Below are 19017 nucleotides of genomic sequence, written 5' to 3'. Positions count from 1 at the left end.
CCCACGTTCTGACCCCTCCATTTTCACATCCACTCAAAACAGATTAGCCGCTTCCTCCATCACCTTCCTTCCTTTTGTTCTTTCTTGGTAACAGATGTGATTGTATTTCTCTCATAATAAATTACAAAATCTTCATCTTGTTGAAGTAAAATATATATACCAAAAAGTGCAAAAGTGTACAGGTCGATGGCATCATAGAGTGGACACACTCATACAACCAGCAAGTGAAAAACAGAAACTACCAGTCCTCCAGATACCTGTCTTTCACTTCTTTAGTTTATAAAACAAAGATACTTTGAGAACAGAAAAGCAGAGAAGGCAGAAGAGAAAGCTGAGAAACTTCCTATGCCGCCTTCTCCCTGAACCCTCTCAGCAGATCAGAGCCAGGAGGTACCCTAGGGGCTACCGAGGACCAGCTCGGCGAGGATGCCAGTTTTTTGTTGCTGTTTGTTTTTGAGACAGTCTCACTCTGTTGCCCAGGCTAGAATGCCATGGCATCAGCCTAGCTCACAGCAACCTTGAACTCCTGAGTTCAAGTGATCTTCCTGCCTCAGCCTCCCTAGTAACTAGGACTACAGGTGCCCATCCCAATGGCTAATTTTTTGTTTTTAGTAGAGACAGGGTCTTGCTCTTGCTCAGGCTGGTCTTTAATTCCTGAGCTTACGTGATCCTCCCACCTGACTGCCCAGAGTGCTAGTATTATAAGTATGAGCCAGTGAGTGTGAGGGTGCCAATTTTTTTTTTTGGAAACAGAGCCTCAAGCCGTTGCCCTGGGTAGAGTGCCATGGCATCACAGCTCATGGCAACCTCCAACTCCTGGCTTAAGCGATTCTCTTGCCTCAGCCTCCAAAGTAGCTGGGACTACAAGTGCCCGCCACAATGCCCGGCTATTTTTTGGTTGTAGTTTTCATTGTTGTTTGGCAAGCCCAGGCTGGATTCGAACCTGCCAGCTCTGGTGTATGTGGCTGGCGCCGAGCGTAGGGTCCCAATTTTTGACCCTCTTGTGAAAGTAGAGTCTGAGCTCTGGGTTGTCTCTGGAATCCCTAGGAAGGGTGAGGAGGAGCACCCCACAACAGGTCAAACTTGTGAAGATGGCCATGGAGCACCTATGTCCATGAGTCTGGGCCAGGGCAAAAACAAGGAAAGGACCTTTCCTGTCATGGTAGCATTTGTTCTCCAACCTTAAGCACAAGTTAGCAGCGGAGGGGCTACACTTGTGTTGCTGGACCAAGGAATCCATCTGCCTGCTACCCAAGCCAATCAATGCAGAAGCAGATGAGAGATTAACAGTTCCACTTTTATTTACAGAAAAGCCAGCAATTCCAGAGAACAGTGAGAATATCTCCTCAAAGCACTGTTCCGCTCTCCTGTTTCTCTGTTACCTTTATATTCTTCTCAGTAAAAGTAAGTGTCAGCAATGTCATCAAGCATGATAGTATAAACAGATTCCTCCTAATTGGTTACAAGGTTACACAATATCCCCCTATGGTAAAGTGGTTACACCTTCAAAGGATTCCTACTCTAGACTACATTTATAGTCAGTCAAGTGCATTACTAATTGCACTTTGTGCACTGGGTCCTTGTAGCATCCAGTTTCTTAACTTCATCTATTACAGCAGGCTTTGGATGAGAACAAACAATTCTGGATGTTGGCACGTAGGCTCATTAGGCCTTGCCAGGGCCTGTCCAGCAGTACCCTGTATGGAACAGTCATTTAGGATAACAGTGGCTGCCATCACTTGGGAGACTCTGAAGGGGGTTAAATACTTGCTGGTTTTTGCTTAGACCCTTAAAAAAAAAAAAAAAAAAGGATTTCACTTACCACAAATAAAGTGGTAAATAATTTGGAAATTAAAAAATATCAATATAGGAAAAAACGTTCCTTAAAGCTGGCTCTCTGGACCAAGGAGAAAATAGAAAACAGATATATAGATCCTGCAGGCCTTAAGCACACTAAAGGTAGGCTGTGAATTTAGGCATTCAGGTCAGTGGTGGCCACAGCATCCAACATGTCTGCATTATACTACATTCAGAAGCACCCCACATTTCAAGGCTGCCAGCTGCAGGCCCGACAGTATTTCATTTGCCAGTTGGCTAGCCTGAAGCATAGGTTATACAAATCTTCTTGCTATGTGGGAGATGTCCGTATTTTATCCCCCAAAACAGAAGTAGACAAATGATTCCGTTATTATGCTATAAACTTGGTATCGGCTGGTTAGAACTTAGCCTGAATGTGGTTCATTTAACAAACAGTCATTTAACAAAATATATTCTATTTGTAGAATAAAAAAGCCAAAGAGAAAAGTTTGTCATTTCCTTCTCCTGTCATTAAACATACTCTTGGAAATCCCCAAAATCTTCACCAGGAGGCCAAGAAGTTTCCTTTGAGGAAGCATCCCCTTCCTCCTGCTCTGGGCCTATGTGCAAATCCTCAGCACACAGTTTTATGACTACCTGAGATAGGCACCACGTAACTGCCCTGACAAGCAGGCTTGAGCAGCAGTGTTCATCTACTAGAGAGAACTGAAGGAAGTCACAATAGCATATAAGCTCTAAACCAGCCTCCCGGCTCTGCTACTTAACTGCATTTTTTTCTGGCAAGTGACTCACTGTCTTGATAACTCAGTTGCCCCACTTGTAAAATGGGGGCCATAACAGTCTCTAACTCAAAGGGACCATTAAACTTAATACATATATTTTTTTAATTGCCTAGACCAGCTCCTGGAACATAGTAAGCAAACAGTAAACATATGCTGAAAAAAGGAACTTGTACTAAATTTTTCAAAACCAGGGTCATATTGATTACACTCTGAATGCAGCCTCATGTCTGATTCTTCCCATTTCTATTCCCCCCCAAAAGGGTAGACAGTAGCCCTTCCTGATGGATACGATATTACACATACCCAGCAATGTTAGCACCCCAGTGCACAGGAGGGTGATCCTTCACGGGTGTCTCTCAAGAGCTCAGTCCCAGACACTCAGCCCCCGACAGCACTGTCATTTGAAGTTCCTCAATCCTGAGTGCCACCACCACGCTCTGCTGATGCCGGCTATGGCTATCAATTCCATGAGGATGCTCTGGGCAGCAGAGGAAAGGAATGTGTTGTCATTCTGCCATCTCAATCCCTACTGAAATCCCCTTTTTCCCATTAGACATCTCTTCTCTGTATGCCAGTTACCAATTCCTCTTTTCTGTTCCCCTTTAGCGGATTATTTTTCCTTCTTTTGAAATAGAGTCTCCTCCCTATGTTGCCCTTCGTAGAGTGCCGTGACGTCACAGCTCACAGCAACCTCCAACTCTTGGGCTTAAGCGATTCTTGCCTCAGACTCCAGTAGCTGAGACTACAGGTGCCCACCACAACGTATGGCTATTTTTTTGTTGTAGTTGTCATTGTTGTTTAGCAGGCCCAGACCAGGTTCGAACCCACCAGCCCTGGTATATGTGGCCAGTACCCTGACCACTGAGTTATGGGTGCCAAGCCATCCCACTTTAGCTGATTATAGAATGAAAATGTCATGTGATTTATGTTTCATTGACCTACTAATGGCTTCCAGTTATTTAGCATTCACCACAGGACAGTATCTCACTTAGGTTTCATCAAGTTTCCTACTGAGGCAGGAACTATTATCATTATCTTTTACAGATGAGGAAATGAAATCATAGAACATTTCCATCACTTGCCTAAGATCACACACACACACATTCTGGTGGGATTGTGGGATCAGGATTTGAACCCAATTGAATCCTATAGCCCAAGCTCTTCACTGCTTGCTCTGCTATGCTAAATATTTTATAGTCCTGTTTTTTTTTTTTTGTTTTTTTTTTTGAGACAGAGTCTCAAGCTGTCACCCTCAATAGAGTGCCATGGCATCACAGCTCAAAGCAACCTCAAACTCTTGAGCTCAAGCAATTCTCTTGCCTCAGCCTCCCGAATAGCTGGGACTACAGGTGCCCGCCACAATGTCTGGATATTTTTTTGTTGCAGTTCTCGTTGTTTAGCTGGCCTGGGCCAGGTTCTAACCTGCCACCCTCAGTGTATGTGGCCAGCGCCGTAACCACTGTGCTACAGGCACTGAGCTGATATAGTCTTGTTTTTGATTTTAAAACCAGGTAAATGAAACACTTCAAAACTCTCTAAAAAATCAATAGTCATCTTGGACGGCACCTGTGGCTCAAAGGAATAGGGCGCCAGCCCCATATGCCAGAGGTGGCAGGTTCAAATGCAGCCACGGCCAAAAACTGCAAAAAAAAAAAAAAAGAATAGTATCTTGAAACCAAAGATACTTTTTAACTTGACTACCTGCTTTGAAATGAAACAAGAAGGAAGGAGCATCAGGGTGAGGGCCAGTCAGGTCTGTGTTCCTTGGTTCTTAGTTCCCAGTACCAAAGAATGGTTCCTGGTACCGAGTCACTGGAATAAATGAACATGATAAACAGACAGAAAGAAGCAAGACCTCCGGTGTTACCAACCTCCCCATAAGGATCGCATCTCTACTTTTCTATTCTTGCCAGTAGGACACAGTTTCATCTCAATTCCTTGCACATAGTAGGTACATAAACTGACTAAAGATGTTATACCACATGTTAAATATTTTCTGCATTTATCTTACATATGTGTAAGTTATTTAAGTAGCCAATATTTAGCATGAAGCTCCTTGCAGGAGTAGGGAACTTGCAGCTTTCTGATTTCAAGATCATTTTTTTTCTAAGAACCAAAGGAGGCAATAAAAGCTTCATTTTTCTGCTGTATTCCTTTTAATAAAAGGATTTGTTATATAAAAATCTTTGATTCAGTTGAAAGGCTGCACTTAGGGACCAGGAAAGCTGCAAGTTTCTTTTAAGGTGTCAGGTCTCCCTTGTCATATTGCAACATTTACCAGCATAGAAGTCTCAGGAGTATACAAAATCCCTCTTCTATAAGGAAAGTTTTTTGGGGGGTAGGCGGAGCTGAAAGAGAAGTACTTTCTATTGTATATGCATTGAGATTTCAAAGTGATCTGTGACTAGGTCCATCACTGCATCATTGTCTTTTCGTGCAAGGTTTATCAAACTGCGGCCCACTAGAAGGTCATAATGTCAAATTAGTCTTGAGCATTAAAAATAGAAATAGAGAATATCACACATTTTTTTTTTTTTTTTTTTTTTTTATTGTAGAGACAGAGTCTCACTTTATGGCCCTCGGTAGAGTGCCGTGGCCTCACACAGCTCACAGCAACCTCCAACTCCTGGGCTTAAGCGATTCTCTTGCCTCAGCCTCCCGAGTAGCTGGGACTACAGGCGCCCGCCACAACGCCCGGCTATTTTTTGGTTGCAGTTTGGCCGGGGCCGGGTTTGAACCCGCCACCCTCGGCATATGGGGCCGGCGCCTTACCAACTGAGCCACAGGCGCCGCCCGAATATCACACATTTATAAGCATAAAATATTTTCTAAAACCTGTGTCAGCACTATAAACTTCATGTATACAGAGTTATATTAAATTTATTCTTACTGGTTGCTGAAGGGTAAAAAGGTAGGAAAGCCTGTGCTCTGCTTGCTGGGGTATTATTTATTATTAAGTTTCTCTATTGGGGGAGGAGAGGCATCAAGCTACTATTTTGTTTCAAGGTACATTTTTAGTCCTTACTTTGCCGTTACAAAAATTAATTGTTTTCAGGCAGCACCTGTGGTTCAGTGGGTAGGGCACTGGCCCTATTTACCAAGGGTGGTGGGTTCAAACCCGGCCCCAGCCAGCTAAAACAGCAGTGGCAAATCTAACAAAAAATAGCCGAGTGTAGTGGTGGGCACCTGTAGCCCCAGCTACTTGGGAGGCTGAGGCAAGAGAATCGCTTAAGCCCAAGAGTTGGAGGTTGCTGTGAACTGTGATGCTACAGCACTCTACCGAGGGCGACAGAGTAAGACTCTGTCTCCAAAAAAAAAAAAAAAAATCCATTGTTTTGCATCTTTGCCTTCCCTGTTTTGCTGCAGAGTGGAAAAGTATTACCATGCTGCAAATACAATACTCACTCAACTACCTAATGCTTAAAGAAATACACTGATATTTTAAAATAACTAAACTAAAACAGTACAAAGCACACTAATTTTTTTTTCTTGATGCCTCAAGACTTAATCATCAAGAAAAAGATAAATTTGCTTAGTACCTGTAGCTCAGTGGTTAGGGTGCTGGCCACATGCATCAGGGCTGGTGGGTTCGAACCCAGCCCTGGTCTGCTAAACACAAACAACGACCAAAAAAATAGCTGGGCATAGTGGCGGGCACCTATAGTTCCAGCTACTTGGGAGGCTAAGGCAAGAGAACCGCCTGAGCCCAAGAGTTGGAGGTGGTTGTGAGCTATGATGCTACTGAACTCTAGAGGGCGACAAAGTGAGACTATGTTTTCAATAAAAAAAAAAAAAAAAGAAAAAAGAAAAGGACAAATTGGTCTTCCCTTACTAGCCAGATACTATAGTACCTGATTGTAAAATAAAGACACCAGTGTTTGCTTTAAAAAAAAAAAAAGAAAGAAAGAAAAAGATAAATTCTGTTTAGCATATTGATCTCTATGTGCTACATTTAAGAGGAGGGTTCATATAAAATAGGAAGTCTCCAATAGGCTCCTGGCCAGGGAAGCCAGTTTTCTCATGACCATGCAGATTTTGACTCAGGACACCTGGGCTGGGGCCTGAGCTGCTGAATTTCTCAGAAAGTCCCAGATGATGTTGACGCTGCTGAACCACGAATGACACTTTGAGTGTTGGAGAGCCCGAATGCTACACGGAAGTTGGTACTCAGGCCTCTTCTAGGTTCTAACAGGTAGGAAATATTCTAAAATTTCAGGTAAGATCAAGTTTATCTCTAAAACTACATGTAGGTCACTATGAAAGTTTTGAGACAGATAGTGTTATGGTCCATTACTTCACTTCCAAGAAACACAGTCACAGCGTCCTTTCTCATTCACCTGTTCATTTCAACTTGCTCAGCTTTTCCATGTTGCTGAGAGGGCTTCATTTGTTTCTGTCTGTACAGATTTCACATTTCAATTTTTTTATCTCAAAAAAAATTTTTTTTTTTTTTTTTGTAGAGACAGAGTCTCACTTTATGGCCCTTGGTAGAGTGCCATGGCCTCGCACAGCTCACAGCAACCTCCAACTCCTGGGCTTAAGCAATTCTCTTGCCTCAGCCTCCCAAGTAGCTGGGACTACAGGTGCCCGCCACAACGCCCGGCTATTTTTTGGTTGCAGTTCAGCCGGGGCCGGGTTTGAACCCACCACCCTCGGTATATGGGGCCGGCACCTTACCGACTGAGCCACAGGCGCCGCCCTCTCAAAAATTTCTTAATGACCCATGTATACAAAGGAGCACAATATAAATTCTTGGCCCCTACCACCTTAGGTTGTCACTGAGTAGGATAGGCCATTCAGCCTGTTGCTCCTGGAAACGCTGAGTGCACATGTCCCTCCCCACCAGCAGGCTGGACACTGAGCTGTTTTGCAGCTCCTACTGCAAAACTTAAGTCATAAACTTACTATGTTCCAGAGCACAGGATGGGCGTGAGCCCAGAAACTAAGAAACTCTGACTTAGAAACTCAGGATGGTACCCAGCCACCTCTCCTCACACTGTTGGTGGCACAGTAACAGAATAAAATGGTGACAAAGATTAAAAAAAATTTCTTTACAGGGAGACTCTCAGCAAATGCAGACAGCAACTTTCTCACAATTGACACCTCTATACTCCCTCCCTCACACCTTTGTCACCTAGCATTATACAGACCGGTTCCACAAAACACTTTCACAATGTGCATTTCTTTAATTTTTAAAAATATACACAAGAGAAGCCAAGTGTTTTACATAGGAATACACACATTAACAAAGCATTTCTTATAGTTTTCTAAAACTCTATTTATTAATCAGTCTGAAATTATAAATTAAATATATCAGAATTTTTAAAGGTAAATGAAATCCCTGAAACTACCAGATATGCTAGATGTTTTCTAAAATCAAGTGAACAGAGAATATGAATATGGTTTGTGTTAAATAAGGTTTATTGTTAGCTTTATTGCCTATAGTCTATAAGATGCAATTTTATTGTGCCTTTGCAAACAGGATACATTTCTTAAAAAACTGATCAAAATTTTCCATACATATAGCTCTATATGATAGATTACAGTGCAACACTATTCTTGTTACATAATTATAGAAATACTATAGAACCCAAGAGCACAGGGTAAGCAAAAGAAATACAATCCTGAGCCATCTGAACAAGATGATTTGATGAAATTTTTTAGGGAAAGTTCAGAAAACACAGAGGAGGAAAAAAATACATGCACACTGCAGTCATGAGCAAAATACATCACACATCTGCTCCTCGTTAGGTACAGGTGGGGCAAATGGTGAATCTCAGACACATGCACACTCACTCACACTCCCAATTTCTTCTCCTGCTTCCCTCCCAGGCCTAATACATTCACTCCCACCCCTTCCCAAAAGAAAAGATCAGGCACTAAATCCTAGTGAACCCCACATCTGCCTTGCTAAAGAAGGTTAAGTGACTGCTAAAATAAGAGTGTAGTTCCTCACCCATAACATAAAACAAAGCATGTGCTGTAAGCTAATTCTAGCTGCTTTTGCCTCTTTGGAAGTAAATGAAGCATATGCCCACTATGGGTTAAAACTGTTTCTCTCACTATGTCTTGAAGTAAAATCAACTGGCCTCATCGGTTATTAAAATACATACGTCATTCTATTTTTGGTATTCTATTCAATTTAGTTGATTAAGAATAGTTCATGAAGTCTGTACCTGTTTATATAAACACTACAGTACCACATAAAACCTGCCACATATGGACAGGCTCATAAAACACCAAAACTTCTCTACGTGTTCCTTACTAACATTCCCTCAAGACCATAGCGTTCTAGTGTTACCAAAGATGATGTATGTAAAGTAATAAAAGGTATTTGGTTTGTGTTGTCTGTTACCTTACGCACCCTAGTGATGAACTAACCAAACCATGCCTCCATGCCTTCCCTGAAAATAACCTGAGTCGGCTGACTAAACAGACTGACCAGCGTGGCTGTCAGTCCACTTGATCAGAGATTGAGCTGAAAAACCAGAATGCTAGTGTAGTCTCCCAGCAGCTTGTCTTCTGTGGATAACTAGGAATTCTTGGTTTTTATAATATCCACTGTCCCAAAGGCTGAAACCACTGAAGCTGAAATAACTCACAGCATAAAGAATACTGAATTTAAACTGCATAACCTGGGGACCACCTGGAGAGATAAAAAAGGATCCTCTTTCCCCACAAAATGTAGTGTGGGTTTTAGTGTCTCTGTATACATTAGCTGCTACAGAAAAAGTTTAAACAAAAGATTTACTTCATCATTTTCTTATTTTCAATTAAATGCGACACATAAAATACACACCCTAGGAATATGAAGTGGCTCTTTTCTTCAAATTTTTTAAAATAAAGAGGCACCAATACCCGTTCATTTATGTTCATTAGAAGTCTCATATAATCACCAATAAAATAACAGAAATGGCATCTGTGATGATCACAAAGGAAGAAAAAAGATCAAAAGACAACCTTAGCCACTGTAAAGACTATACTTGAAAACACAGATGCTCTGGCTAAAGATCTGATAAGGTTTTATTGGTTTAGCATAGTCCCATGGCCTCTTTCGACAACTGATAAATGGAAATGGTTCCCAAAGAAATTTAAGAAACCATTCTGAAATTGTTTTCAATGTATATTATTATTATTATCCTGTCTATAAAAAATCTTTTCTCTATCATTGCCTTTTCGGACTGGAGGCAGAGAGAGACAAATAGCTTCCTCCCGCACTGCTGACGTGCAGACAGCACGAGTGATGATATGGTGGTTAACACCACTTGTGAAGGTGTTTCCTTCTAGAGTACGAAGGACAGAACACTGCACTTCTGCATCTTTGGTTAAGGTTTGGCCTCATTAAATCCACCTCTCCTTCATTTAGTCTTCAATGAATTTTAAGTCCGTGCACTTAAAGAAGGTCACAAGAAATAAATTTTCTTGTTAAATTGTCAGATTAACAGAGTTTCATATTTTTGGCCCTCACACTGCCCAGTAGGCTTACAAGGACCTTACACAGAAAGCTGTAAAGTCAAATGGTTTAGTTAAAACATGTTTCTTCATAAAGTTTTCATGAGCTGCACAGAAAACTACCAATAGGACTCCCAATACTGGAAGAGGGACAAAACAGAGCTCCGTTTTTTGTCCTTAGAAGTGGCCTGAGCCAACTGTGTGAAGTATTTGGCTACTAAATACATTTACACCAACCTCTAGAACACGTCTGTATCATTCAAACCTAGGTGAAGCCTGAATGTTGTGCAGGTGTTTGGGATGGAAAGGTGAGAAAAAGTTCTAAATAAAGTTAAACTTGGTTTAAAAAAAGGTTTGTTTGTTTTTTAAAGACATTTTAGGTTTTAATTCAAAGGAAAAAAAAATATATATATATAATAAACCTATTTACACCCTTAACCAGAGTGTTGCCTAGAATTTTCTACCTTTTCTTTTGCTGCCCACAGAGCTTTTCTCTCTTTTCCGTCATTGCTTTCATGGAGAGAGGGGGAACTTTTATAGAACAGCGGTTCTCAACCTGTGGGTCGAGACCCACAGGAACTGTATGAAAGGGCCACGGCATTAGGAAGGTCAAGAACCACTGTTATAGAGGATTCCAATAGTGAAGCAGAATCATGGGGCAAGAGGCGTAGTGGGGCCAGACTGAGGTTGGACAAGGTAAGCACTGAACCGGGCCAGTCACAATTCCTGGCTAACCTACACAGCACACAGTAGGCATCTACACAAGCCTGACCACATGGTGATTAAGCAGGGCTTTTCTGCAGTACCCTCTTCCTTCACAAACAAATCCTAGCTCTCCCAAGTAAACATTTCAGGATAAACCATCCAGGTTGACAGACTATTGCAAATGCTGCCAGCTTCTAATTAACTTAGCACCAAATCTGTTATCCCCCCTCCCTCAAACTAAGTCCACAAGAAAAAGTGAAGTGCCACATTTTTCTTTGCTTCTGTTTTCTTCTTTTTTCATTTTCTCATGAAGGTACTCCTATATTGATACTCAGTTCCATGTCAGATGAGATAAAGTCGCAAAATATTTGGTGATTTCCATATAACATTCTTCTCCTATTGAAGTAACTTCGTGAGTTTAAGTCAGAATTATGTCCACAGAAGTCTTTCCATGTAGTTCATCATATAGAGAAAGATTCTTACACATGGCTATTTCTGGACAGTGCATTAAATGAAGATACCTCACAAGAGAAAAGATCATTATCTGTATCCATTAGAATAATATACAGATTCACAGTCAATGAGATGATACACTCTGTAGAAGAAAGGCATTGAACAGTATACTATTCAAACACAAAACAGCAATAAACGTATTCTGAACTACAGAAAATCTGCTAGCTTCTAACTTTAAGGATTTAAAGTGATGGGTCTGGTAATTGCATTTTAGGACTGAAACATGCTTCTTCCCTTCTAGATACACAATGTTTGATGCTGGTGCACATTATACACACACGCACAACACTGTGTCTAAAATGATATATAAATACAATATATAGCCAAGTCCCGAAGGTAGATTTCAGACAATAGGGCTACCAAGACCAAGAGAGCAAATATCAATGTAAGAACACTTCTAACTTAGAATTTCATTTCATTGAACAAACTTTTAAAACAAGCACCTCTTGGCAATAAAAGCAAAAAAACGTCAGTACTCCTTTCCACTCTAATGGAAGACTTCTCACACCAGCCTGCTAAATGATGAAATTTTAAATAGGCAGCCTGCTGCGGTTATAAGCAGAGCTCAAATGCAGGTGTGCTGACTTCTTGGAGGAGGAGCAGAAGAAAACATCAAAAAGCAAATTTGGAATCTATCACAGCTTTCTTCCTTAAGCAAAAAAAAAAAAAAAAAAAAAAAGGCGAATTAGTTTTATAACCACAATTCACTTTATCAAACTTTTTTCTGAAGAATTTTCATTTAATTATGTATACATAACAGGAAATAAAAACTTTTTCACAAATACTCTCAAGGCTTACAATTATCAAGAAAATGACAAAAGTAAAAGCAGGAGAAATATTAAAAACATGGCGAGGAGGTCAATTTCTGTTTCTGCTCTTAAAAAGTAAAAAAATCACCATATAATTAAGTACAAAAACCTGCACTGAATGACAACTGCTGGTGTATTTACTTGATCAGAAATGAAGACCAAGAATATAATAAAGCCCTATGATAATATTCATCTGGAGCACTTCTCTCAGTGTGTGTGCACTAACGTGTTGGCAAAGTTTCTGGAGCTTTAGCTTATATAAACACGGAGTCCTTGGTTAGCTGCATTAAATGGAACGTTCTCTTCTGAAATGTGCCCACAATTCAGTTTCACTTACAAATTGTGAACTAAAGTTACTTCTTCAGAAAAATATCTGTTTGGCATCTCCTGGACTTTGTTCCATTGGACAATATGGACATTTTAATCTAAAGACAAGAAAGAAAAAAAAATGAAGAAAACATTAAATCAAAGAACAGGATCAGTACTAAGCATTCAATTTTCATCTAGTAACTTACTACATCTTTAAAAATTATATACACACAGAAATTCATAAGCACAACATATGTGTCTTCATTTTGCTTTGAGGATTAAGTATGCTTTCCCTTAATACTAACTAAGCTTTGAAAAGTCACAAATAAATATCAACCATGCCAGACCCTAACTAAAAGCCTCGTCTTCAGTGGAAATCAGTGAAAATTATTTTGTAAGTAAAACAAGGACAACTTTTCTGAAAATTACTTTCGGGGTTTCAGTAGTAAATCCAACTTCTTTTCTCCAAAGATGAAGTTGTACTGGCCTGTAAATGGATTTCGTATGTACACGCCATATGATCCACTCATGGGCAGCAAATCTGATGCCAACTGCAAGCCTACAGCAAGAAGGTCCCACTTGTCCCTCAGTGGCACAACATACCAGCCAAGTCTGCACAACAATCTATCTGGCACTTCTAGTCACTATCAATCTGTACTATCAGAGCTGCTATATGTCTGAGAGGGCACAAACCATTTCTTTACAAGCCAGGGCCTTCCTTTTTTTTTTTTTTTTTGAGACAGAGCCTCAAGCTGTCACCCTGTCACCCTAGAGTGCTGTCACATCACAGCTCACAGCAACCTCCAACTCTTGGGCTTAAAGGATTCTCTTGCCTCAGCCTCCCAAGTAGCTGGGACTACAGGTGCCCGCCACAACACCTGGCTATTTTTTGGTTGCAGCAGTGGTTGTTTGGCGGGCCTGGACTGGATTCGAACCCGCCAGCTCAGGTGCACGTGGCTGGCGCCTTAGCCACTTGAGCCACAAGCGCCAAGCTGGGCCTTCCTTTTAAAAGAAGAATCTTACTATAACAGATCTGAATTGAATATCCATTGAAAATAATTATAAATGTATATATCTTAGAATTAGCAATTCCAATTCTAGAATTTATTTACCATGTATAAAGTAATTTACTTTCGGCCAGGTGTGGCTATCTTGCCTGTAATCCAAGTACTCTAGGAGGCTGAGGTGGGCAGATTGCCTGAACTCTGGAGTTCGAGACCAGCCTAAGCAAAAGTGAGACCCTGTCTCTATTAAAAATAGAAACAAAACAACAAACCTAGGTACTTGGGAGGCTGAGCCTGGAGTATCACTTGAGCTCACAAGTCTGAAGTTGCTGTGAGCTATGATGCCACTGCACCCTACTCAGGGCAACTGAATGAGACTCGTCTCAAAAAAAAAAAGTTGATGACTGGGTGCTTGTAGCTCAGTGGTTAGGGTGCTGGCTGGGTTTGAACCCGGCCCAGGCTTGCTAAAACAACAACAACAAAAAAATAGGCAGGAGTTGTGGTGGACACCTGTAGTTCCAGCTATTAGGGAGGCGGAGGCAAGAGGATTGCTTGAGTCCAAGAGTTTGAGGTTGCTACGAGCTATGATGTCACAACACTTTACCCAGGGTGACAAGGTGAGATTCTGTCTCAAAAAAAAAAAGGAACTTACTTTAACACTGGAGTAACAATTTAAATATTTATCAGTAGGGAACTGCCTAAATAATCAAACTTCTATATGGCAGAATACTCTGCAGTCTTTTCTTTTTTTTTTTTTTGAGATAAAGTCTCACTTTTTAGCCCTCAAAAGAGTACGGTGGTAGCTCACTGCAACCTCAAACTCTTGGGCTCAAGCGATTCTCTTACCTTAGCCTCCTGAGTAGCCGGGACTATAGGTGCCTGCAACAATGCCTGGCTATTTTTAGAGATGAGGTCTCACTCTGGCTCGGGCTGGTCTTGAACCTGTAAGCTCAGGCAATCTACCCACCTGGGCCTCCCAAGTGCTAAGATTACAGGCATGAGCCACCACGCCCGGAAGAAATAAAGAGTTTTCTTGGGCCACACATTAAATACACAAACACTAACAAAAACTGATTAGAAAAAAAAAAAAAAGTTTGGGCATATTTTTCATTATATTGAACACCATAGATAACCAAAAAAAGTCCTCACAAAAGCAGCATGTAGCCCACAGATTGGACACTCTTTGTTTATTGTATGCTACCATATGTATACAGAGGGAGGGAAATGTATTACCTACTAAAAAGTTAAAAGATCATGATTATAAATGTAATTACCAAATCAAATAAATTAAAGGAAATGCCAAAACACCATATACCACCTACTTTGGCCAAATGCACAGTTAAGAATCTATTTCTAAATATGGATTTATTTAACCTCATTATTTCTTTTCTTCCCATCAAGTACTAAAATAAAATTTATTTACTAGTACATAAAAGTCAGGCACTTACTTGCTACCATTAAACATTTTATTCAGAGCATCTCTTGATATAATATGACCACAAACCAATTTCATGGGTGGATTATTATCTGTTGTCTGCTGACGAAGAATGGGACAAGCAAATATAGAGTGATACCAACACTTTTTGCCAAGGTCTACTTCAATCTGTTTAAAAAAACAAAAAGCAAAAAGGCTAAAGTTATATTTCAGAAAGCCATCCACAAGATAACATGCACTATGCAGCAAAGGATTTTTATGAGATCTACGCATCTGAATGTAACTTTCTGCCGCACTCTAACTCAAAGACAGAAAGTCTTTAGGGATTTAAAAGGTTAAATTAACATTTAAAATAATCTGTAACACTACTTTTCAAACCAAATTCTGATGTCTGAGAGCATCAAAAGCAAGGTGTTATTTTAGAAGTTAAACTCTTATGTGTTAACTCAACTATTTTGTAGCATACTTAGCTGGGTGATAAAATTCAGCACAGTAACTCCTTTAAGACAGGCTAAACATGGTTTACTTCTGTGTGTGCTTCAGATCTTCCCATGTTTTCTGTGTAATGGTCCAGAAAAACCACCTGAAACAGGGCTTTAAGGCAATTTTCAACAGACCCTTTTGTAATTTGTACACTAGAGCCACAGCACTTGTATCCATTGTTTCTCTTTGCTGCAAATGAAATAAATCATCTGAAAACTGAGAAATCACCTAGCAGAGTGGCAGGCATATACAGAGGCTCCACAAATATCAGTTCTGGGAATTTTTTTCCTTCTAAATCTAAAAGGACTACCAATATAAAAGCCCATTTCCCAGACTCTTTGAAGAAAGTTGACTAGGTGTAACAAGAACAATCCTGATAAATGATGGTCAGATCACCACCTCCAACTGCTTTATTTGCCTGACCCACGGGCTTCAGGCAAATTCAGAATTCATTCTCCTCTGTTCTAGTGTGCAAGCATCAGAAATTCTTACAACATAACTGGAAAACTGACACATGCTGGACATGTACTTCAGCAAAGCCAAGTGGAGACTCAAGTTTCTTTTCACTTGATCAAATCAGCAGCAGTGGAGAAGGGGTGTTGCTTGTGTCCTGACCACGCATAGGACTGGGAATGCACCTGTGCCTTTAACCAGAAAAGATCTCTGAGAAAAAACTGGGGCAACCAACTGACAGGGTTGCCAGCTGGAAGAACAAGGTAATTGCATGGGAGTGGCAGAAAAAAGCAAAAAGCCAGAAGCACATTTTAGCCATTCAAGGTCTGTGACATAACAATGACAAAAATAATTCCAAGCAAGAATTTTAGCGCCTACTGTCAGAGGCTTGGTGGCAAAACACATACCTTTGCCACTCCAAGTCGTAACTGTACCATGGCAGCTACAATTTGAGTAACTACTATGTGTCTCATATTATTATTCTAAGCATGATTATCTTCTCTCTAGCCTAACCTTTAGCAGTCGATTAAGAGAAGGTTAGTCCCTATCTTAGAGATGAACAAATTACTGCTTAGAGAAGTCAGAGTTGGCAAGTGACTGGTACTGATGTTTAAAGCTGAGGCCTTTTCCACAGAGCAATAGACACAGCATGGGTCTATGGTAACTGCAGCTGTTATGGAAACAACCTGTATTTTAATACATCTATACATATTTGAATTGGTATTAGAAAAATATAACCAACACAAACCTATGAACTCATCAACACCAATGCTTAAGACAAAATTAAATCCAATTAAACTGACACTGCTTTTATATTTAAAGAAATCACAGTAGAAATGTTTTGTGAACTGTACCGTAGAACACACTGCGCGCTACAATATGTATGACCCTCTCCACTTCTGATGTTTTTCCTTTACCAACTTTCAATGTCACTTTAAGTCAAAATTCTAAGAATACTCCTCTAGTGGCCCCAAAATATACTAGATTCCTCACTTCCATTATTTACTCATGTCTACAGAGTCATAAAAGAACTCTTGTCAAATGGCTACAATAATTTAAAAGCCTGGTTAAAAGGCAAGATGATAGGCATTTTAAACCCTTAACACCCATATTCTTCTACAGGCAGGAAGAGTAAATAGCCGATAGAAAATGGAACTCACAGGTAATTCATCTTTCTGGTTCCAAACTCCAGTACACTGCCTCTGTTCAATCACTGCTTTGATGTTAATTAAAGCTGGCAGTGCCACACAACCTGCTGAGAAACTGGGAAAGAGAGAAAATGTCAGTACCAGGCTAGATGTCAGGCCACTTGGTCTGAGGAGATGTCAATTCCTCCAGATGCACGTGCTGAGGGCCCTGGGCATTGGAAAGGGCACAGAGCCTTCTGTTCAGCTAGAAGCAAACCCAGCCATTTCTATTAGAAGGAAAAAAAGCTTGTTTTCCCTCTCCTATCCCTCAGGCCCACTGGTATATCTGCAATTATGAGTCATTACAAAAAGTTTTGGGATAAACAAAAATCATGAAACATAAAATGTGCACAGATGGAAACAAATGAAACCCTCTCTGCAACACCAATAAGCTGAGCAAGATGAAACTTGCACAAGTGAATCAGAAAGGATGTCATTGACTTCATCTCTTAGAAGTGAAATAATGGACCATAAAATACTCTGTCTCAAACTTTTGTAGTGACCTACATACTGAAAAACAATTCTTGCCTAAAAAAATAAAAATAAAAATAAAACCCTGTATTTACTAAATAAAACTTCCTAATTAGGGAAATCTGCAGTAAGAAAATGTAACATTAAAAAAAATACTAACTAAAACTGGCATTATTCAATAGGGTACTTAATTTTAGCTTAATTTCCCAATAATTAGAAAAACAAAATTTTAAAATATACAATAAAAAAAAAAGCAGTGTCGGTGGCCAGTGTTGAAAAGGAGAACCAATCATTAAATGAAAGAAGTATAGAACATGTCAGTTCAAATGAAGGAAGAACAGGAATTAAGAACTGCTCTTCCAAATATGGTGGTTTTAGCATCTGAGTTTGAAAGGAAAAGAGATGTTGTACAGAATTCTTCAGTCAACAATAAGTAAGATGTAACATCCTTTCCCATCCTCTTCCTTACCAACTATATTATCAGCATACTTAAATTTATTTTCATTACAAAATTTGCTACAATGTATAGCTTATTAGAGGAGTGATACCCAAAATGTGGTCTGTAGACTGGTGCTACAACATCATCTTTGGTCCAAAAAAATTGAGATTTAACAATTTGGCATTGGTACAAAAAAAAAAAAGTCCTTATATTTCACAAAGATACCAGATTTAATGGCCTCTGCTTATCAGTCACCAGTAACATTCTTGCCCCTGAACCATTTTTTTGCATCCTTCTCCCTACATCCAAATCACCCCTGTTCAAGGTGGGAGCACTCATTTCTCAGATCTGGAAGTGTTGGCCGCCAACACTTAAGGACTGTACTCAGTTGAAGAAAACCATCTAATTAGGGTCACATCCAGTGACTGCTCCACGTGAGGATAAAAAGCCCCTGTAGACCCAAACTGGGACAACTCTACAGGCCCATCACAGTCCTAGAGCTCTGCAGATATGGGTGGAGACCTTTGTTGTGACTGCTTTTCTCTGTGCCCCTACAGGTACTGATCCCAAAAAACTTCCTGCATGCACACCCCATTTCAGAGTCTGTTACTCCCCAAAACCTGATGGCAATACTGCCTCACATTACAGTTAACAGCACTGAGTCTGTCTCCTACTCCGTGTGGAACACCTATGAATGCAGACTGTACTGTATTCACCATTGTATCCCACACAGTTCCTGATACCTAGCAGGGATTCAAACACTTGGGGAATTAAATGAATAAAAGAGCTAAAAGCTATATTCTTAAGATAGGTCCTGGATTTTTGGCTTCAGGACCCCTTTAAATGCTCAAATATTAAGGCTCTAAGACCTCTTGTTTTTGTGGGTGATAGCTATCATTGATATTCTTGTAAGAAATAATTACTTTCAAAACAAAAATCAAAACTCATTAGAAGAGTGGTACTGATTTATACTTTTACAAATATCTTTAATGCCTGCCTTAATAGAAGATGGCTGGATTTTTATAATTTACTCTGCATTCAATTATAACATACACTTTGACGTAAATGGAAAAAAAAAATCTAGCCTCATACAAATTTGTAGTACTTTAATTGCCTTTTCAGATCATTATGGATATTCTTCTTTACCAACACACTAC

At 40.1% G+C, this 19017-nt stretch overlaps 1 protein-coding gene across 1 annotated transcript in view; it reads right to left on the bottom strand.

Annotated features, from left to right (window-relative positions):
- Positions 1–7763: 7763 nt before the first annotated feature.
- RMND5A (required for meiotic nuclear division 5 homolog A) overlaps positions 7764–19017 on the bottom strand; it is a 76621-nt gene continuing 65367 nt past the window's right edge. The window contains exons 7-10 of the mRNA XM_053588094.1: positions 16924–17026; positions 14841–14995; positions 12417–12504; positions 7764–11919 (exon numbers count right to left, since the gene is read on the bottom strand). Of these exons, the coding sequence (XP_053444069.1) occupies positions 12441–12504; positions 14841–14995; positions 16924–17026 (322 nt within the window). The 3' untranslated portion in view covers positions 7764–11919; positions 12417–12440. The remainder of the gene's footprint in view (positions 11920–12416; positions 12505–14840; positions 14996–16923; positions 17027–19017) is intronic.

The sequence above is a fragment of the Nycticebus coucang genome, chromosome 4 (genome assembly GCF_027406575.1).
Source record: "Nycticebus coucang isolate mNycCou1 chromosome 4, mNycCou1.pri, whole genome shotgun sequence".
Classification (NCBI taxonomy): domain Eukaryota; kingdom Metazoa; phylum Chordata; class Mammalia; order Primates; family Lorisidae; genus Nycticebus; species Nycticebus coucang.
Note: the sequence above shows the minus strand (reverse complement) of the source record. Positions and strands in the feature narration are given on the sequence as shown.